Below are 22628 nucleotides of genomic sequence, written 5' to 3'. Positions count from 1 at the left end.
TTCCCCACCCCTAGTTACAAAGCGTGGCAAAAAAAGTCATGTGTGTCTCACTTAACAACTGCCTTGCTTAGCGATGAAAAGTCTGGTCCCAATTGTAAGTCAAGGACTATCTTTAAACAAAATGTTGGAAAAAGAAAGGATTTTGCCCCAAAGAACTCGCTCCCGATCAGAACAATGTGCATTTCTGTTGCTTGGCATCCCAGAGCTATGTGGCTCGCTTGAATTCTCTTAGTGAGAGGAGAGAGGATGTTTATTTATTGATGGGACGCTAAAAGCATCTAGCAAATCCATTATTGGCCTGGCTTACCGTAAAATATCAAATATCAAAACACGGTAATGCTCGGCTTGCAATCGCTGGAGCTTTGCAAGGCAAATGCAGCGAGCTGAGCATTTAAAATGGCCATTTTTAGGAAACCGCCAGCTGCACAATGCTGCTTCCTCCTTTATGATACGTTCATATACATTTTTGTTTTCCATTCAGTTTTTAATCTCCTTCTCCCTCTGCAAGAGGGGAACGCTGTACAGATAGTCCTCGATTGACAACAGTTCGTTTCGTGTCCGTTCAACGTTACCGCGGCACTGTAAAAAGGGACTTACGACCATTTTTTGCACACTTATAATTGTCACAGCATCACCCAGGGCACCACGTGATCCAGATTCAGACGCTTGGCAACCGACTCGTATTTACGACGGTCGCGGCGTCCCGGGGTCACGTGGTCCCCTTTGGCGAACGTCCGACGAGCAAAGTCAACGGGCAAGTCGGAGTCACTTAAGGACCCTCTGAATCACTTAACAACGGGGGGATTCACTTAATGTCTTTGGCAAGAAAGGTCATAAAAGGGGGCAAAATTCATCGAACAAATGTCTCACTTAAGAGCGGATTTTTTTTTATCTATAGTTTGCGGGAGTTTTCATCTGAAAGGGAGACAGAAAGAGAATAATTCTTGCTTCCCAATTTAGCCTTCAGCTGTGGATTTTTTGGTGTTTGCTGTTCAAGTTTAAACTGGTCCTGAAGGTTGATCAGGATTTACTACTTGTAAGATTTCCTACCCCCACCCCGACACCCCAATCTCCCCCACTTATGGAAAAAAATATGATTTGGCAGCAAGATTGTTCTGGAAAGAAGAGAAAACTGCACAATCTGACATTGGCTGCGTTCAGACAACACACACAGCCCTTCCAGAGAAAAATCTATGGTAGCAGCAGCATTTTCACTGATGTCAGTTTCGATCTTGGTTAGCTTTATGGAAATTTAGCCAGTCTGGTTAATCTGGGGATCAGACAGCTGAGCTGACCCTGAAAATGGGTTAATTCAGGAAATAGGCGGTTGTGTGAACACGGCCGTGATCTGAATGACTCGTGATGGGCACGATTTCGGTGCCTTTAGGAATCTGCTTGGGATAAGATTGGGCTGGCTATTGTGCGTTCCTGAAAAATGCAACGTTCTGTTTTGGTCAAGATTTGGGGGAAACACAGAAATAAATGTATTTATTTATTTATTTTATCCCTGCCTGTGTCCCTTCCTCCAATTTAATCTCAATGCAATTTGTAATTCCAATGCAAAAAGAGATTTTCTGAAGAGATCTTCTGCCAATTTTTTTTCTTACAGCTCTGTGCCCCATGCTTTTTTTTTTTTTTTTAGCCCCAAGAAACAAGAAGCCGAGATGAGTTAATGGGAGCCAGGATGGATTTAGATGCATCCTGGAGCTTTCTGATGGTGTCAGGAGATGAAAAGAAGCAGGAGAATCTTTTGAGAATATGTCAACCTTCATCCTCCCCCCCCCCCCACACACACACGTCTGTCTCTAAAAACAAGTGTGCCTAAAACAGATGCTTTGATTCTGCTCACTTGAGCCTGCATTGTGAAATGTAGGCATAATTGCCACATTTTTCTTGATCAAAGTAAAATCAGCCCTGCTCTTTAGGATGTGAAGAAAGAAAAAGAAAAAGAAAGAGAGAGAGAGAGAGTGAGAGAGAGAGAGAGAGAGAGAGAGAGAGAGAGAGAGAGAGAAATGAGAAAAAAAAGAAAAAAAAAGAAAGAAAGGGGAAGGAAGGTTGGAAAGAAAGAGAGAGAAAGAGATGAGAAAACAAAAGAAAGAAAGGGAGGGAGGAAACAGAAATAAAGAAGGAAGAAAATAAGGAAGGGAAAGAAAGAAAGAAAGAAAAAGAAGGAAAGAAAGGAAATCAGAAAAGAGAGAGAAAGAGAGAAAAAGAAAGAAAATCAGGAAGAGAAAGAAAGAAACAGAAAGAAAGAAAGGAAATCAGGAAGAGAAAGAGAGAGAGAAAGAGAAAGAAAAAGAAAGAAAGAAAGAAAAAAGAAAGAAAGAAAGAAAGAAAGAAAGAAAGAAAGAAAGAAAGAGGAAATCAGGAAGAGAAAGAAAAAGAGAAAGAAAGAAAGAAAGAAAGAAAGAAAGAAAGAAAGAAAGAAAGAAAGAAAGAGGAAATCAGGAAGAGAAAGAAAGAGAGAAATAAAGAAAAAGAAAGAAAAAGGAAAGAAAGAAAGGAAATCAGGAAGAGAAAGAAAGTGAGAGAGAGAGAGAAAGAAAGAAAAAAAGAAAGAAGAAAGAAAAAAAGAAAGAAAGAAGAAAGAAAAAAAGAGATGCAAATACTAAATCAGGCTGGCCCTGATTTGATTTCATTACAGACAGACTTAAAATAAAGGCTCTTAATCAACATCAGACACCCTCCCCATCTCAATGCAACAGGAGGAAAGGTAGTCTAATGCTTATTTTCCGCTTCCCGGCTCCAGAGAAGGAGCTGGAATCAGGCAGAAGATCCTGGAAAGGAAAGCAGGAAACGGAAATACAGGTTGCAAAGAAATCAGCAAAGATGAGCTTGCAGGTAGGATGGGAGGAAAGAGGCACCCCGGGTGTTGAAGGAGGTGAAAATGAGGCCCTTTTACAATGTTTTCCAACCTGCCATCCGGAAAAAAAAACACCTTAATTAGCCAAGAATTGTTTTCTTTCTCCCCGAAGCGGAATGAACCCGGCTTCGTGTCCCCAAGGCGCATGGCAGGTAACGCACAGAAGTGTGCAGTTGTGCTCCCTTCTTACGCAGCCGGGGCCCTGGGAATCCAGCGGTGTCCATCCGTGCTGGGGAGGCAGAGCCCCTCCCGGGTGGACCCAGAGGGAAAAGGCACCTCGGGAGATCCGTCCAGAAGTAGTGAGAAAAAATGGGATTAATTGCATTTCTTCGGCTTTCAAATCTGGGGCCGTAGACGCTTTCCTCCGGTCCGTCAGTTGCAGTATGGTGCCTTCAAAGATGCATCTTAAGGCCTTGACTCCCATGCGAACACTACACTATCGCCTTGACCTCGCCTTACAACTGTTCATTTAGCGACCGAAGTTACAAAGGCACCGGAAAAAAAGCCACTTGGGATCGTTTTTCACGCTTTACAACCCTTGCGGTTACGTGATCAAAATGCTGACCAGCTTGGCAACTGACTCACAATTCGGACGGTCGCAGAGTCCCGAGGTTCACGCGATCCCCTTTTGCAACCTTCTGACCAAGCAGGAAGCCAGATTCGCTTAACGACCGTGTCATTAACTTAACGACTGCAATGATTCACTTAGGAACTGGGGGCGAGAAAAGTTGTAAAATGGGGCGAAGCTCACTTCGCAAGTGTCTCGCTTAGCAACATGAATTTTGGGCTCCGTTGTAAGTCAAGGACAATATTAACAACAATAATAGTAATAGTAATAATAATAATAATAAAGTTGGAAGGGACCTTGAAGGTCATCTAGTCCAACCCCCTGCTCAGGCAGGAAACCCTACACCATTTCAGACAAATGGCTGTCCAGATTAGGTTTTCTCCATTGAGTTTCAAAGTCGGGGGGGAGGTAAACTAGGAACCCCCAAGGGAGGGGTGTTTTTCAGCTTACATGCCCCCCTCCCCAGTCAGCAGCTGGCCTGTCTCAACACATCTGTGGGGGTCACCCAGCCAATGCCCATTTTGAGGAAAGATCAGAGGTTAAAAGTCTCCCCAAGGCTGAATGATGGGAACATCGGCTTGATGCCATTTGAGGATTGATGAAGGCAGACTGCTTTGAAGTAGTGTGTGTGTGTGTGTGTGTGTGTGTGTGTGTCTGTGTCTGTGTCTCTCTCTGTGTGTGTATTGTGTGTGTGTATATGCAGACACACACACAGAATTCAACCTGGGCTACTTTCAAGTCAGATCTATATCTCTGAATATCCGTTTTCCAGTTAGTCTTTGGGTTACGACCGCATTGAGCCCAAATTTTATTAAGTTATTTTTATTCAGAAAGATAGAATAGAAATTCCAGCCCCGCCCCCTAAAAATTAAGAAGCAAAAAAAAAGAAAGAAAGCCAAAATACACAAAACATGAAAACAAAAATGTTTGCGTTGAAAAGGGAAAAAGACAACAATGAATATACCGTGTTTTCTCCAAAATAAGCCTGGATTCTATATTAATTTTTGCTCCAAAAGATCCATTAGGGTTCATTTTCTGATTAGGTCTTATTTTACCCTAATCCTAATCCTTCACTACCCCCCCCCAGGAAACCCACAATGCTGGGGCTTATTTTGGGGGTAGGGATTATATTATGAGCATCCTGAAAAAAAATCATGCTGGGGTTTATTTCCCGGTGGGGTCTTATATTGGGGGAAACATGGTACATAAATTATTTCCCGGTTGATTACCGATAAATATATTAGTTTCCCCGCCTTGCGAAGCAGGTCCACAATTTACAGGGAGTCCTCTACTTACCACTGTTTGCTTAGTGACCGTTCCAAGTTACAACGGCACCGGAAAAAGTGACTTATGGCTGTTTTTCACCCTTACAACCGTTGCAGCATCCCCCAGGGTCATGTGATTTATATTCGGATGCTGGACAGCTGATTCATATTTATGACGGTTTGCAGTGTCACGGGGTCACGTGATTCCCCCTTTTGTGACCTTCCGGATTCGCTTAACGACCGTGTGACTAAATTAACCACTGCAGAGGTTCTCTTCACAAATGTGCAAGAAAAGTCGTAAAAGTTAAGTTTGTTAAGTTTTTCACTTAACAAATGTCTCACTTAGCAACATAAATTCTGGACTCGATTGTTGTGGTCGTAAGTGGAGGACTCCCTGTATAAACTTCTCCATCTATTTACAACTAATTTGGCCTGTTCTCTGTCCACTATATGCAAAAATAAACTGGTTAATTGCTAAGCGAGACATTTGTTGAGTGAATTTTGCCCCATTTTACGACCTTCCCTGTACAGTCGTTAAGCGGGTCACTGCAGTTGTTAAGTTGTTAACACGGTTGTTAAGTGAATCTGGCTTCCCCATTGACTTTATTTGCCAGAAGGTCGTAAAAGGAGATCACGTGACCTGGGACACTGCAACCGTCATAAGTACATGCCAGTTGCCAAATGTCCAGATTTTGATCATGTGACCACGGGGATGCTGCAGTGGTCGTAAGTGTGAAAAACGTTTCTTCAGTGCCGTTGTAACTTTCACTGGTCACTAAACGAACGGTTATAAATCGAGGACGACCTGTATCTTCGCTGGGTTCTTGATAACAAAAATGTTTTATTAGGCACCTTCCAATAAAAAAGTACGTGTGTGTGTGTGTGTGTGTGTGTGTGTGTGTGTGTGTTTGTGTGTGTGTACAAGCCCTGGTCTCTCTTTCACACCATACAACCAGCATGATGTCTGTGTGTTTTTTTTTCTCTCCCATTTCAGACCAGACATGTCATTCCGGTTCTTTACGTGCAACGCAAGACCATCCGGCACAGATGGATGCTCGCCCTGAAGGAGCCCAACGATGGAGGCCGTGCAGGTCTTCTCCACGGGAGACTTGTCTGGGGCCAGCCCTTCGCGGAGAGTCCTCGGGGGGGTCTCTCCCTCTTGCGGTCTTTGGCAATGGTAGAACTCACACTGGTGAGCTATCTGGTTCCGGTGGTTCTAGACTTGCCAACTACCGCCTGGGGGGGGTCAAGCTGAGTCACTGGTATCTCTCTTTCCCTCTGGACCACTGAGGGGAGGGGGAGCTGATGGTCAAGCTTCAAGGATGACTGAACAGCCAACCAGCATCTCATCTCCTGAGTCAGTGGCTGGAGCAGGTACAGCCAGATGTGGAAAAAAAAAAAACCATTTCTCTACCTGGTCGAAGTCACAGGGTGAATTCTACATTTCCCTTGGTTTTCCGGCTAGGAGCTTGGCTTCCGAAGAAGAAAATGCTTTCCTATGCCAAATAGTAACTTCTGTTCCCTTCCACGAGGACTAGAAACTTGGTTTTCTGGGGTTTTTTTCTTTTTAAAAAAATTCAACATCAAAAGTTGCCTTCCTAGGAATTCTGTGTAAGGGAGCTCTAGAATTGAGGCTTTTGTTTTGAAAAAGTAGAAAATAGAACAGAATAGAATATAGGATAAGATAGGATAAGGAATGGAATAGAATAAAGAATGGAATAGAATAAGGAATAGAATAGAATAGAGTAGAGTAGAGTAGAGTAGAGTAGAGTAGAGTAGAGTAGAGTAGAGTAGAGTAGAATAGAATAGAATAGAATAGAAAATATGGAATGGGATATAGAATAGAATAGAATAGAATAGAATAAGAAAAATATAGAATAGAATAGAATAGAATAGAATAGAATAGAATAGAATAGAATAGAATAGAATAGAATAGAATTAATAATAGAGTAGAATAGAATAGAATTAATAATAGAGTAGAGTAGAATAGAATAGAATAGAATAGAATAGAATAGAATAGAATAGAATAGAATAGAATAGAATAGAATAGAAAATAGGGGATAGAATAGAATAGAATAGAATAACGAATGGAATGGAATAGAATAGAATAGAATAGAATAGAATAGAATAGAATAGAATAGAATAGAATAGAATAGAATTAATAATAGAGTAGAGTAGAATCGAATAGAATAGAATAGAAGGAGAATAGAATAAAAGGAGAATAGAATAGAATAGAATAGAATAGAATAGAATAGAATAGAAAATAGGGGATAGAATAGAATAGAATAGAATAAGGAATAGAATAGAATAACGAATGGAATGGAATAGAATAGAATAGAATAGAATAGAATAGAATAGAAGCGATTCACTTAACAACTGTGGCGAGAAAGGTCATAAAATGGGGCAGAACTCACTTAACAGCTGTTTCACTTAGCAACTGAAAATTTGGGCTCAATTCTGGTCATACGTTGAGCACTACTTGAATTTTTAAAACATATTTGGACTTAACTCTCCGGCATAGCTGGCTGGGGGAATTCTGGGTGTTGAAGTCCCCCCCCCCGGTTAAAATGGCCAACTCTGCCAAACACCTTCCCAGGTAAGTCCACAGACTCCCCCTCCCCAACCTGAACAGGGGGGGCTTCAGCTGGAAATAAACCCACATGGATCCCCAACCTTGCTTCAAAATGCTTTTCTGCAAAAATTCAAAGCTATTCATGGACAGAAATCTCAGCACTATACCTGCGCACACACACACAACACCCCTTAGTCGTAACTTGCCATCGCTGGCATCCTTAGACCCCCCCCAACCTATAGATAGTCCTCGGCTTACGGCCACAATGGAGTCCAAAATTTATGTTGCTAAGAGAGACATTTGTTCAGTAATTTTTCCCCGTTTTGCGCCCTTCCTTGTCACAGTTGTTAAATGAATTGCAGGGGTTAAATTACTAAATTGTGAGGTAACTCTGGCTTCCCCCATTGGCTTTGCTTGTCAGAAGATCACAAAAGGGGGATCTCCCCCCCCCGAACACTGCGACCGTCATAAATATGAGTCAGCTGCCAAATGTCTGAACTGTGATCCATGTGACCTCGAGGACCCTGCAACGGTCATTAGTATGAAAACTAGTCATAAGTCACCTTCCCAACAGGCTTCTTCCTCTCTCTCTTTCCTCTCTCTCTCTCTCTCTCTCTCCTTCCTTCCTTCCTTCCTTCCCTCTCTTTCCATCCATCCATCCATCTTTCCCTCCTTCCATCCTTTTTCTCCTTCCTTCCTTTCTCTCTCTCTCCTTCCTCTCCTTCCATCCATCCATCCATCTTTCCCTCCTTCCGTCCTTTTTCTCCTTCCTTCCTTTCTCTCTCTCTCCTTCCTCTCCTTCCATCCATCCATTCACCCCTCCTTCCTCTCTATCCTTTTTCTCTTCCTTCCTCTCTCCTCACTCTCCATCCTTCCTTCCTTGCTTCCCTCCCTCCCTCCTTCCTTCCTTCCTTCCCTCCCTTCTCTTCCTACCTTCCTTCTCCCTCCCTCCCTCCTTCCTTCCTTCCTTCCTTCCTTCCTTCCTTCCTTCCTTCCTTCCTTCCTTCCTTCCTTCCTCTCCATCCATCCATCCATCCATCATCCATTCATCCCTCCTTCCTTTCTTCTTCCTCTCCTTCCATCCATTCACCCCTCCTTCCTCTCTTCCCTCTCCCTCCCTCCCTCCCTCCCTCCCTCCCCCCCAGGAATCATGGATGCTGGCTTAGAGAACTGCCTGATGGATTTTCCTGTCAGCCCCCACCCATCCACCCAGCCCCTGCCCTCTCTGACCACCTTGGCCCTCCCCACCTCCACCTGCCCCCTTCCTTTCCACCTCCTCCCCCCTCTCCCCCCCATCCCGGGTGAGGAGCTAATGCGATTCCCTGTTTGTCCCCAGCAAGCCGGCTGTGGGAGCGAAATCTAGGCCAGGCTGCTGGCGTATTGGAAATAAAGCTCTGCGGATATCACATAAGGCTGGGATTAGGGCTCTCTGCATTTACCAATCAGGTCAGATGCCCAGCAGGCACAAGGCTGGGGGGGTGGGAGAGAGGCTGAGATTTGGGAGGGGAAGATCCCCCCAGCCCCCTTCTGCCCTTGTCCCTGGCAGGTATTTTTTTTAATCCAGAGATCCTAGTGTGGTTTTCCCTAAACTGATAAATCTTTTATTATTATTATTATTATTATTATTATTATTATTATTATTATTGTTATTGATCATCGCACAGTCAGCTAGATGTTCAGACTGGATTTGGCCCTTTTGTCTACCTATTGAGTCCTTACCAAGGACCTGGGATAGGCAGATGTGGATGTTTGATAGTATTACATATTATTATTGTTATTATTATTATTATTGATCATCACACAGTCAGCCAGATGTTCAGACTGGATTTTGCATTTTTGTCTACCTATTGAGTCCTTACCAAGGACCTGGGATAGGCAGATGTGGATGTTTGATAGTATTACATATTATTATTGTTATTATTATTATTATTGATCATCACACAGTCAGCCAGATGTTCAGACTGGATTTTGCATTTTTGTCTACCTATTGAGTCCTTACCAAGGACCTGGGATAGGCAGATGTGGATGTTTGATAGTATTACATACTATTATTATTATTATTATTATTATTATTATTATTATTATTGATCATCGCACAGTCAGCCAGGTGTTCAGACTGGAGTTGTCATTTTTGTCTACCTATCGAACCTGGGATAGGCAGATGTGGATGTTTGATGGTATTACATATTATTATTATTGTTGTTGTTGTTATTTATAAAACCTTAGACTCCAAAAAAAGGGGGGGGGGAAGAGAAATACAAAAGCAGAATAAAAGTAGACATCATACACACACACACACAAACACACAGACACAGACACATACACACACACACACACCCAAAATCTCTTTGAATTAATACATTATTAATTTTGTTTTCCTGAATGGACAGATCTGATGTGCAGCAGAAACACCCAAGCCCTGTTCAGGGCAGAGCAGAGCAGAGCCGTCAAAACCCACCTAAATAATATTAAAAATATTCTGGAGTGGTCCTTGGCACTCTGGGCTGAGTTAATTGCTTCTGAAATGATCTCCTTAAGGGAAGGGCTGAGCCGGCCAGGTGCCGACTTGCACGAAGGTCATTACCAATATTTAAAGATGCTCTGATGCTTAATTTGATCCTCCTGGCAGCCTTTGCACAAAACCCTAAGCGCATTTCATTTAACCTTGGATAAGGGTGAGGGGACAGCGGTGGTGGGTGGCTTAGCCTATCACGTAGACTCTATTCTATTCTATTCTATTCTATTCTATTCTATTCTATTCTATTCTATTCTATTCCTATTCTATTCTTTTCTATTCTATTCTACTCTATTATTAATTCTATTCTATTCTATTCTATTCTATTCTATTCTATTCTATTCTATTCCATTCCATTCTACTCTATTATTAATTCTATTCTATTCTATTCTATTCTATTCTATTCTATTCCATTCTACTCTATTATTAATTCTATTCTGTTCTATTCTATTCTACTCTATTATTAATTCTATTCTATTCTATTCTATTCTATTCTATTCTATTCTACTCTATTATTAATTCCATTCTGTTCTACTCTACTCTATTATTAATTCTATTCTATTCTATTCTATTCTATTCCATTCTATTCTATTCCATTCCATTCCATTCTACTCTATTATTAATTCTATTCTGTTCTATTCTACTCTATTATTAATTCTATTCTATTCTATTCCATTCTATTCTATTCCATTCCATTCCATTCTACTCTATTATTAATTCTATTCTGTTCTATTCTACCCTATTATTAATTCTATTCTATTCTATTCTATTCTATTCTATTCTATTCTATTCTATTCTACTCTATTATTAATTCCATTCTGTTCTACTCTACTCTATTATTAATTCTATTCTATTCTATTAATTCTATTCTGCTATTCTATTCTACTGTACTCTATTATTAATTCTATTCTATTCTATTCTATTCTATTCTATTCTATTCTATTCTATTCTATTCCATTCCATTCCATTCTACTCTATTATTAATTCTATTCTGTTCTGTTCTATTCTATTCTATTCTATTCTATTCCATTCCATTCCATTCTACTCTATTATTAATTCCATTCTGTTCTACTCTACTCTATTATTAATTCTATTCTATTCTATTAATTCTATTCTGCTATTCTATTCTACTGTACTCTATTATTAATTCTATTCTATTCCATTCCATTTCATTCCATTCCATTCCATTCCATTCTACTCTATTATTAATTCTATTCTGTTCTATTCTATTCTACTCTATTATTAATTCTATTCTATTCCATTCCATTCTACTCTATTATTAATTCTATTCTGTTCTATTCTATTCTACTCTATTATTAATTCTATTCTATTCTATTCTATTCTATTCTATTCTACTCTATTATTAATTCCATTCTGTTCTACTCTACTCTATTATTAATTCTATTCTATTCTATTAATTCTATTCTGCTATTCTATTCTACTGTACTCTATTATTAATTCTATTCTATTCTATTCTATTTTCTATTCTATTTTCTATTCTATTCTATTCTATTCTATTCTATTCTATTCTATTCTATTCTATTCTATTCTATTCTATTCTACTTTACTCTACTCTCTCATCCACTTTTACCACTGGATTTTTGCAGATGTCTAGCCCAAATGTATTTCCTTGTAGTTCAAAGATATTTTTTCTTGCCTTGAAAAATTGTTAATAAACGAAAGGATAAATAAACAAGCAATTGTTTCTGTGTATTTTTTTTTAAATTGGCCAAGGGAGATTATTGGGTGGAATGGACAACAGATCTTATGCAGATAGTCCTTGACTTAAAATCATTCATTTAGTGACCATTTGAAGTTAGAGTGGCACTGGAAAAAAAAAGACTTATGATTGTTTTTCACAGTTCCAACAGTTTCAGCATCCTGTGGTCACGGGATCAAAATTCGGGGACTTTGCAACTGACGAAAATAGGTCAAAATTCACTTAATAACTATCTGGCTTAGCAACAGAAATTTTGGGTTCAGCTGTAGTCATAAGCCGAGAACTATCTGTATTCCGTTTGTTTTCTACTCACAAAGTATTTCAACTCGCTGTGAAAAACAACCTCTCATCATAAAACGAGATTTTCAGTTTGTTGAACGATCCCAGATCATTCTTCCAAACAGGTACTTCCAAGCATGCTCAAAACACAGTTAAAAAGGCTTTAAACTGGGTTTAAACTGTCTCATGTTCAAGAAAGCAGAATCAGAGTTGGAAGGGACCTTGGAGATCTTCTAGTCCAACCTCCTGCTCAAGCAGGAGACTCTAGACCATTTCAGACAAATGGCTGTCCAGTCTCTTCTTAAAAACCTCCAGTGACGAAGCGCCCACAACTTCTGGTGGCAAGCTGTTCCACTGGTTGATTGTCCTCACTGTTAGGAAGTTTCTCCTTAGTTCTAGGTTGCTTCTCTCCTTGATGAGTTTCCATCCATTGCTTCTTGTCCTGCCTTCAGGTGCCTTGGAGAATAGCTTGACTCCCTCTTCTTTGGGGCAGCCCCTGAGATACTGGAACGCTGCTATCATATCCCCCCTCTTCCTTCTCTTCATTAAACTAGACATCCCCAATTCCAGCAGCCGTTCCTTATATATGTTTTAGCCTCCAGTCCCCTGATCATCTTGGTTGCTCTTCTCTGCACTCTTTAGAGTGTCAGCACCTTTTTTATATTGTGGTGACCAAAACTGGATTCAATATTCCAAGTGTGGCCTTGTAAAGCAGTAATATGACTTCTCCTATTCCTTGTGCGAAGATGGGGAAAGTGACTTTAAGAATGCTAGGATGGTGACCTTCATGTCTGGATAAGCTCATCTTAAGGATGAGTCCTTCGAGAACTGGGCCTTAAGCTGTTTAGGGCTTAAAAAGTCAAATCAGGCATTTCGATTGTGACTGGAAACAGTTCTGGGCCAGTAAAATAAGCCAATGGTGGGTCACCCCCATATGCCAGTCGGTCAATCAGCCCAAGTCTTGTTTAAGGGATTTCTCCATCATTGGATAGCTGATCCCTTCAAACTGGAAAAAAAGAAAGAAAGAAAGAAAGAAAGAAAGAAAGAAAGAAAGAAAGAAAGAAAGAAAGAAAGAAAGAAAGAAAAAAGAGGAAGGATGGAAAGAAAAAGAGGAGGAAGGAAGGAGAGAAAGAGGAGGGAGGAAGGAAAGAGAAAAGGAAAGAAAAAGAGGAAGGAAGGAAGGAAAGAGAAAGAGGAAGGAAGGAAGGAAAGAGAAAGAGGAAGGAAGGAAGAAAAGAAAGAAAAAGAAAAGGAAGGAGAAAGAGAAGGAAAGAAAGAGAAAAGGAAAGAGAAAGAAAAAGAATGAAGGAAAGAAAGAAAAAGAATAAATAAGAAAGAAAAAGGAAGGAAAGAGGAAGAAAGAAATAAAAGAAAAGAAGGAGAAAGAAAAGGAAAGAAAGAGAAAAAAGGAAGGAGAAAGAAAAAGGAGGAAAAAAGAAAAAAGAAAGGAAAAAGGAAGGAAAGAAGGAAGGAGAAAGAGGAAAGAAAGAAAAACAGGAAGGAAGGAGAGAAGGAAAGAGAGAAAAAAGGAAGGAGAAAGAGATAGAGAAGGAAGGAAAGAAAAAAAGAAAAAAGAAAGGAAGGAAAGGTGAAAGAGAAAGTGGAGGAAAGAGAAAAAAGGAAGGAGAAAGAGAAAGAGAAGGAAAGAAAGAGAAAGAAAGAAAGAAAGAAAGAAAGAAAGAAAGAAAGAAAGAAAGAAAGAAAGAAAGAAAAACAAAAAAAAAACTGGACTTTTTCCATGAACCAAGCCAGGTTCTACCTGGGGAACGCTGGTTGTGTGAAACCAAGCATACTTCCCTTGATTTAGGACCACAGTCGAGTCTAACATTTCTGTTGCTAAGCAAGACAGTTAAGTGAGTTTTTTCGCATTTTACGACCTTTCTTGCCAAAGCTGTTAAGTGAATCACTACCGTTATTAAGTCAGCAACACGGTTAAGTGAATCCGGCTTCCCCCATTTGACTTTGCGTGTCAAAAGGTCGCACAAGGGGATGACGTGACCCCCTTCGGGACACTGCAACCGTCGCAAGTACACGCCAGTTGCCAAGCCTCTGAATTTTGATCGCGTGACCGCCGGGAGGCCGCGATGGTCGTAAGGTTGAAAAAGGGTCCCAAGCTATTTTTTTCAATGCTGTTGTAACTTTGAACAGCCACGGCTGTAAATCAAGGACTGCCTGGATCTTTGTTTGGTTTTTAATAATAAAACTCCCCCTTAACATTTACTTCCAATAAAGGTGTGTGTGTGTGTGTGTGTGTTTGTGTGAAAGCCTCGGTTTTCTTCCACACCGCACAACCGTCATTCCTGATGGTTGAAAGCCGTGACTGTAGATCCGGCGACTCGGAGTTTTTCGTCACTAGTGCGGCTCAGAGGCCGGTCTGGTTTTTTCTTGGCCAAAAACCCGACCGTGGGTTCCTGCCCTGAGCACGGGGTGGATTGGATGACCCCCAAGGACTCCTCCCATACCTAGACTTCTATGGAATAAATGAATCAATCATGGATCAAGTCAGCTAGGAATTGCAAGTGGGAAGAATCTGACTAGCACGGATGAGGTTAGCTAGCTTGGTAATGAAACGTCTGAAAGAAAAATGTGCAAAGGAATCCAGCTGTTCTCGAAAGCCCCTGAAGGCAGGACAAGAAGCAACGGATGGAAATTAATCAAGGAAAGAAGCAACCTAGAACTAAGGAGAAACTTCTTGACAGTGAGGACAATTTAATTAATTAATTAATTAAACAAACCAGGGGTCTCCAAACCTGTCAACTTTAAGACTTCTGGACTTCAACTCCCAGAATTCCATAGGATAAACCAGGATGTTCCCCAAACATGGCCACTTTTAAGACTTCTGGACTTCAATGCCCAGAATTCTATAGGATAAACCAGGATGTTCCCCAAACATGGCCACTTTTAAGACTTGTGGACTTCAATGCCCAGAATTCCATAGAATAGACCAGGATGTTCCCCAAACATGGCCACTTTTGTGGACTTCAATGCCCAGAATTCCATAGGATAAGACATTGGTCTCAAACCTGTCAACTTTAAGACTGGTGGACTTCAACCCCCAGAATTCCATAGGATAAACCAGGATGTTCCCCAAACGTGGCCACTTTTAAGACTTGTGGACTTCAAATTGATAAGGTTGCATGGCTGGCTGGGGCATTCTGGGAGTTGGAAGTCCACAAGTCTTAAAAGTTATCAAGTTTGGAGACCCCCCTAGCATGGCTGGCTGGGGCATTCTGGGAGTTGAAGTCCACAGGACTTCAAATTGATAAGGTTGCATGGCTGGCTGGGGCATTCTGGGAGTTGGAAGTCCACAAGTCTTAAAAGTGTTCAATTGGAGACCCCCCTAGCATGGCTGGCTGGGGCATTCTGGGAGTTGAAGTCCACAAGTCTGAAAAGTGATCAAGTTTGGAGAGCCCTGGGATAAACCAACCGCCCTATCCCTTTTGTCCTGAAGACAAAGAAGCGCGAAAGAAGGGCAACCTCTGGACACACCTGTAACAATTTATTGAATGAGGAAGTAGACAGAATTGGGGGGGGGAAGAACAGGGAAACCCCATGCTTTTGACAGTAGTGGCAGAGGAAAAGGTTTTTTTTTTCCTTCTTTGGGTCTCGGGCAAATAATTTCTCAGTCTATCAGAACTTTATTCTGTCGCGGGGCGGAGGGGGGGGGGAAGAAACATAAAAAGGAACACCAACTTTAAAGTCACAGCTGACATCTCTTTACAACGACAATACAAAATAATATTTATAAATGAAAAACGACAACCCCCCCCAAAAATAAAAAATAAAAACCTGGGAAGGAAACTTTCTCCTCTAGTTACGTCCGGGGAAGAAAACGTGTATGCACGGGATCCTTGTGGTTTTCCTTTCTTTTGCCTCGTTTTTTTAAATCGGGGAAAAAAAAAGAAGCCAGGTTAAAAACACGGGAATTGGGAGGGGGAGGGACAGCCTTGAAATGCTTCTTTCTGCCTCAAAGGACAGGAGGGAGAAATTAAATACTGCGGAGGAAGGACGGAGCGGATGCTTTCCTGCGATTTTTTTAGGACAGGGGATGCGGCAGGGGGGTCTCTCTGGAAGCCCCCCCCCCAAATCGGAGACGGAACTGCTCAGTTCAACCTTAGGTGGGGAACGAGCTGCTTCCCATCCACCCGTTCAAGGACCGTTTCTCCCCTCCCCTCCCTGGCTATCTGGGGGGTCATCGGTGGGCAGGGAGGGAGGGAGGGAAGAAGGAAAGAGGGAGGAAGGGGGAACAGAGGGACGGAAGGAAGGGGAGAGGGGAGAGAAAGAGGAAGGAAGGAATAGAGGGAAGGAAGGAAGGGGAGAGGGAAAGAGGAAGGAAGGAAGGAAGGAAGGAAGGAAGGAAGGAAGGAAGGAAGGAAGGAAGGAAGGAATAGAGGGAAGGAAGGAAGGGGAGAGGGAAAGAGGAAGGAAGGAAGGAAGGAAGGAAGGAAGGAAGGAAGGAAGGAAGGAAGGAAGGAAGGAAGGAATAGAGGGAAGGAAGGAAGGGGAGAGGGAAAGAGGAAGGAAGGAAGGAAGGAAGGAAGGAAGGAAGGAAGGAAGGAATAGAGGGAAGGAAGGAAGGGGAGAGGGAAAGAGGAAGGAAGGAAGGAAGGAAGGAAGGAAGGAAGGAAGGAATAGAGGGAAGGAAGGAAGGGGAGAGGGAAAGAGGAAGGAAGGAAGGAAGGAAGGAAGGAAGGAAGGAAGGAAGGAAGGAAGGAAGGAAGGAAGGAATAGAGGGACGGAAGGAAGGGGAGAGGGGAGAGAAAGAGGAAGGAAGGAGGAATAGAGGGACAGAAGGAAGGGGAGAGGGAGGGGAGAAAAAGAGGAAGGAAGGCAGGCAGGAAGGAAGGCAGGAAGAAAGGAGGAATAGGGAGGGACGGAAGGGAGGAGAAAGAAAGAGAGGGAGAAGAGAGAAAAAGGAAGGAAGGAAGAGAGAACAGAGACATCACACCTTTTCATGAAACATAAATGGACTCGGATGCTGGTGGCCAAGAGCTACTGGCAAGGATGATGGGCTATGGGGTTGGATCAGCCAGGAGAGGGGAGAGGCCCAGGACTGCCCCCTATGGATCTTGACCGAGAAAGGGGATTTTTTTTCGCAAGCTTTCCACACGAGGGGACACCCACTGACGGGAAAGGGACCAAAAACCAGAACGGTCGCCTGGCCCTTGAGACACGGGAAGAACGATTTTGAGGGTTCGTGGATCAAAAACGGGGCCGATGATGGAATCGAGAGGAAGGGGGGTTACCCTCTTGGCAGCGTCCCCCCTGCCTCTTGTTTAGACCTTTTTCAACTCGCGAGGGCAGAGAAGGAAGAAAGCCGAAAGAGATCAGCGCGGGAAGGGACAAGGATCCTCGGACGAGTCGTCTCGCGTGGACTTTCCGACGGGAGGGGGGTCGGTCCGATCCCCCCTGGCTATGAAAGAGTCCCGGCAAGGCCGGAAACCGATCCGGAATCGGCGGATCGACCGCCATCCCCGTCTCCTCCAGGAGACGCGATTTCCCCCCCCCTCCGGCGTCATTTCGGAGAAGAAAAACTGTCTTTCTCCCAACGGCGTCTCAACTTTTCTCGTTCTCGTACGAAAATTCTTGTCCGTATGAAAAGAAAGCCCTAAATTCCCGAGGCGAGGACGGCGGGAGCTCGACGGGAAGAGTGGGACGGTGTGAGAGTCCGCCAAGGGCGCGGCATCCGGGGCCCCCGACTTCACAAACCAAGGACAGGGAAGCTTTCCGATCCTCGCCCTTCTTCGGAACGGGCGATCCATGCAAGGAAAGCCGGGCCTCTCCTATCCGGACGAGCCGCCTCACTCCCGATGGGAACAGGTGGGTCCGCTCGAGGCCCACAGGCCTTTTTCCCGCTCTGGGTTGTGTAGTCCAAAGTGGTGAGACTCCGACGCCTCCTGATTTGCCTTTCCGGAGAGGTGTAGAAAAATCGTTTCGGAGAAGAGAGGAAGAAGCTGCGGCGTCACCGTCCGGCCCGCGTCGGCCGTCATTGTTCCAGGGTGACCACTTCCACCGCCTGGCCGTCCATGGTGACGGTGCTGTCGGTGATCCTGGCGGTCACGGGGGCCATGGCGACCTGGACGGGACCGTTGCCCTGCGCGAGGCTGGTGACCACCGTCTGGTACATGCTCACCGGGATCTGGACCAGGCCTGGGGAAAGATTGGGGGGGGAAGAGGAAGAAAAGTAAGTTATTTCGACCAGCCGACGAAAAGAGGAAGACAAAAATCGACACAGGGAGTCCTCCATTTACGACCACCGTTGAACCCAAAGTGTACGTTGCTAAGCGAGACGGTTGAGTTTTGTCCCCCTTTATGACCTTTCCTGCCGCGGACGTTAAAGGAATCGCTGCAGCTCTTCAATGAATCTTGGTTGTTAAGTGATTCTTCCTTTCTCCCAATGGCTTTGCTGGTCGTAAGGCAGCTGGGAAGCGTACAAACACCGATCGCGTGACCACGGGACACGGCAACCGTCGGTAAGTACACGCCAGTTGCCAAGCCCCCAATTTTGATCACGTGACCCCGGGGATGCGGCGACGGTCGTTAAGGGTGAAAACTGGTCGTAGGTCACCTTCCCAGCTGGCCTCTGACAAGCAAAGTCGATGGGGGAAGGCGGATTCGCTTAATGACCTCATAATTCACTTAACAACTGTGCCAGGAAGAGTATATAGGTAGTCCTTGACTTACAACAGTTCATTTAGTGACCATTCCAAAGTTACAACAGCACTGAAAAAAAAGGGACTTAGGACCGTTTTTCACATTTATAAGCCCTTGATCACATGATCGAAATTCAGAGGCTCGGCAACTGGCGTGTACTTGTGACAGTTTGTAGTGTCCCAGGTCAACTGATTGACCTTCTGACAAGCAAAGTTAATGGGGGGAAGCCCGATTCACTTTACAACTGTGTTACTAACTTAACAACTGCAGTGATTCATTTAGGAACCGTGGCGAGAAAGGTCGTAGAACGAGGCAAAGCTCACTTAACAAATGTTTCGCTTACCGGACATAAACTTTGAGCTCAGTTGTGGTCGTTAACGCGAGGACTACCTGTGGGTAACTTTGTGTAGCCTAGATAACAATTGTGGCAGGAAAGGTCATAAAACGGGGGCAAAACTCAACGACTGCCTTGCTTAGGAATGGAAATTTGGGGGCTCAATTGTGACCGTAAAAACTGTGATCGCTTAAAAGATGAAAACAGACCCCACACTTATGGCATTCACGCTGCTGTGTGTGAAAAGTTTTTTGATGCCTGCTTGGTTAGAAAAGATGTGGAGAGAACACATAGATTTTAATTAGGTATAATGCCAGAAAAGACTAACAAACAAAGCATATATTTGATTTTGCACAGCACAACAGCGGACAGAATAATATTTGCGCAATATTGGGGGAAATGAAGGAATACCACCCGATGAAGAAATAATCAAAAAAATACTGGAATGTGCAGAGATGGACAGATTTGACTATGAGACTGAAAGAAAAAGAAGAAACGGAATATTATCAAATTTGGGACTTACTTTACCAGCGGTTAGAGGAAAGAATAAAAAAGGATCAGGAATTAAATAGGTATTAGCATATTTAAACTCAAGGCAGCAGGTGGGTTGAAAAATTATTATGGTGTGTATGGAAAAAACTAATAAAATCTTATTAAAAAAAGTTTTTTTGATGCACAGCTTGCTACACAAAGCCCACCACACCGCAAGAAAGGAATAGAGGCAGAACGCGCTGAATCGCTCACGGACACCGGCCGGGACAGCAGGGTAAAGAGAAGCGAGGCGAGAAGCAAAACCAGCCGTACGCCGTTTGCCTGAGACGGTATAGGGCTTCCTGCCTGAGCAGGGGGCTGGACTAGAAGACCTCTGAGGTCCCGTCCGACTCTTGTTATTCTCTTAGATGGCTTTGCATTCTCCCTGCTGGTCCTCTGGCCAGCTGCAGCCTGTTCTCTGTGCTCCATCCGTGGGCCTTGAGTAAACACGCACACAGAACCTCCTCCGTTTCTTTTGTGTTGTGCACCTGCACACCAAAACTGGGTGTGGTTTTTTTGGGGGGGGACACCTGTCACCTGCCCCGGTTCAAAAGCACCGAAGGAGGAAATAGACCGAACGGGGGGAACGCGGCCGGTAAATCCCAAGCTTTTGGCAGTGATAAGAGGAAGAAAAGAGATGTTATTTTTTTATCCTTCTCAGGGAAATAATTTCTGAGCCGACCGATCGGAACGGAGCTGGAAGAGGACCCTGGAGGTCATCTAATCCAACCCCCTGCTCGAGCAGGAGACTTTATATACTGTTTCAGACAAGTAGCTGTCCACTTGAAGGCCTCCCGGGATGGGACACCCGCAACAGAATAGCAGAGTTGGGAAGGGACCCTGGAGGTCATCTAGTCCAACCCCCTGCTCCAGCAGGAGATCCTCTATCAGTTCTGGATAAACGGCCGCCCGATCTCTTCTTTAAAAACCTCGAGGGATGGAGTACGCACAACAGAATAGCAGAGTTGGGAAGAGACCCTGGGGGGTCATCTAGTCCAACCCCCTGCTCCAGCAGGAGATCCTCCATCAATTCTGGATAAACGGCCGTCCGATCTCTTCTTTAAAAACCTCCAGGGATGGAGTACGCACAACAGAATAGCAAGTTGGGAAGGGACCCTGGGGGGTCATCTAGTCCAACCCCCTGCTCCAGCAGGAGATCCTCTATCAATTCTGGATAAACGGTTGTCCGATCCCTTCTTTAAAAACCTCCAGGGATGGGAGTAGCTACAACCTCCGGAGGGAAATTTCCTCCAGGTTCCAGGGTGGAATTCTTGCCTCTCTACCTGGTGGATTAAAAAAAGGGCAAGGAGGCTGAGTTGGGGGCACCCCTCCCAATCTTCAAAGGGATATAATTAAGATTATTTGAAGGACACGTGGAAGGGGGGGGGGGAGAAACGAGAGAGATCAAAAGCTGAGGATTTCCAGCCCTGAAGCAGCTTTGGATTTATGCCCTTTTTTTTTTCCTTTCTGAAGCTGAAAATGTGGAAATACTCCCCCCCCAAACCGGCTCTTCCTCATTCCTCATTCCCCATCGCTTCACCCCCATTGAGCAGAGAGTCCTCCCCCCCCCCAACTACACTTGTCCATCAGGATGCTCCGATGGAGCCCAGAATGGAGGATTGCTAAATGAGAAATTTGTTGAGTTTTGCCCCATTTTTACGACCTCCCTTGCCACGGTCGTTAAGCGAATCGCCGCCGTTGGTAAGTAGGTTAACCCGGTTGTTAAGTGAGCTGGGCTCCTCCATGGACTTTGCTTGCCGGAATGACGCATAAAGGGGATCGCAGGATCCCGGGGGACAGGGCAACCGACATAAGTGTGAGTCAGCTTGCTGAGCGTCTGGATTTTGATCGCCTGATCCTGGGGGATGCTGCGACGGTTGTTCAGTGTGAAAAACGGTTGCGAATCGCTTTTTTCAGCGCCGCTGCGACTCCGAACGGCCGCTAGACTGTTGTAATTTGAGGACTGCCCGTACTCAATTTACAACCGTCACAGAGCCGGCCATGACGGTTGTAAAAGTGGATTAGTCATGTGACTTTACTAGCTTTCTTGTTAAGGGAGTGCAAGGTCACTAAGCGAAGCAATACAGGCCGTCCTCGACTTACGACCGTGATGGAGCTGGCCGCGACAGTCATAAAACGGATCAGTCGTGGGACCTGACCACCTTTTCTTCGGGCAGCAGTCATTCAGTGAATGCAGAGGCCGCTAAGCGAACCAACACAGGCAGCCCTCGATTTACGACCTTAAGGGAGCCTGCTCCGAATTTGGATCACGTGACCAAGGGGAGGCTGCGACGGGCGTAAGTGTAGAGAAACGGTCCGAGATCACTTTTTTTTAGCGACGTCCTAACTCTTAAGTGGTCGCTAAATGAACCATCGTAAGTACCCTGTATTTGAACGCCTTGGCCAAAGAACAGGAAAAATAAACGGAAGGAGCAAAGCGACAAAAAATATAGGTGGAACGGGCCATGAATGAATGTGGGACGGTGTGTGTGTGTGTGTGTGTGTGTGTGTGTGTGTGTGTGTGTGTGTGAGTGATAAAATAAATCCAGAGCTTAAAAGGGGTGGCCTTCTAAAACAACCCCATCCCGAACCCCTCCCAAATCTGGAATCACCGAAACCATCTCCAGCGACCTTCGTTGCGGAAGGATTAAGCCAGTGGTTCTCAACCTTTTTAATGCCGTGACCCCCCAACCGGTCGTAAGTCGAGGACTACTCCACCGGTCGTAAGTCGAGGACAACTCAACGGGTGCAGCACCGTTTGCAGAAGGGGACTTTTGGCGGGCTCAGCAGGGCAGAGACAGCCTGGACAATTCCTATTGGCTTTGGAAAGCCAATAGGATTAGACTCTATTCACGAGAGTCTCTTCTATTGGCTTTCAAAAGCCAATAGAATAAAAGGGAGTAGCCCAGCTAAGGAAAAGGGGGGAAAAATGGCAGACTGTGTTGTTTGGCGACCCCCGTGAAATGGCCGTTCGACCCCAAATGGGGTCCCGACCCACAGGTGGAGAACCGCTGGATTAAGCCAAACCACCTGGGCGTCTGATGCGACAGCCTTTGGGGGTCGGCTGGGCTGGGAGGAGAGGGGTGGGCCACAGGGTGGAGGAAGGCCGATTGAATCTGCCCCCCCCTCCCCAGGGCTGAGCTGGCTGACCTCAAGAGGGACCGGACAAGAGCTCCACAGACCCGGGGATCGGGCCTCGGATTGTCTCCGCGCCTGATCTGACCTCCTGATTAGCCTTAATCTACTGGCAGACGTCAGTGTCAGTCTTGGGATTGCAGATCTTTTTGTGGGATTAAAGGCACAATCCCCTCGCTCTCCCCTTGTGCA

General features: G+C 44.4%; 1 protein-coding gene and 1 long non-coding RNA gene across 7 annotated transcripts in view; one reads left to right on the top strand and one right to left on the bottom strand.

Moving 5' to 3' along the window:
• Window positions 1–6407, top strand: part of LOC120308981 — a 29154-nt gene extending 22747 nt beyond the window's left edge. For both annotated transcript variants that reach the window (XR_005556973.1, XR_005556974.1), the window contains exon 2: window positions 5691–6407. This is a non-coding gene — a long non-coding RNA (uncharacterized LOC120308981). The remainder of the gene's footprint in view (window positions 1–5690) is intronic.
• A 10186-nt stretch (window positions 6408–16593) lies between these two features.
• NRF1 (nuclear respiratory factor 1) overlaps window positions 16594–22628 on the bottom strand; it is a 51679-nt gene continuing 45644 nt past the window's right edge. For all 5 annotated transcript variants that reach the window (XM_039345732.1, XM_039345731.1, XM_039345730.1 and 2 more), the window contains one exon: window positions 16594–17932. In XM_039345732.1, the coding sequence (XP_039201666.1) occupies window positions 17769–17932 (164 nt within the window). In that variant the 3' untranslated portion in view covers window positions 16594–17768. The remainder of the gene's footprint in view (window positions 17933–22628) is intronic.

The sequence above is a fragment of the Crotalus tigris genome, unplaced genomic scaffold, assembly GCF_016545835.1.
Source record: "Crotalus tigris isolate CLP2741 ecotype Arizona unplaced genomic scaffold, ASM1654583v1 scf7180000017975.10810073628:1450386, whole genome shotgun sequence".
Lineage (NCBI taxonomy): Eukaryota > Metazoa > Chordata > Lepidosauria > Squamata > Viperidae > Crotalus > Crotalus tigris.
Note: the sequence above shows the minus strand (reverse complement) of the source record. Positions and strands in the feature narration are given on the sequence as shown.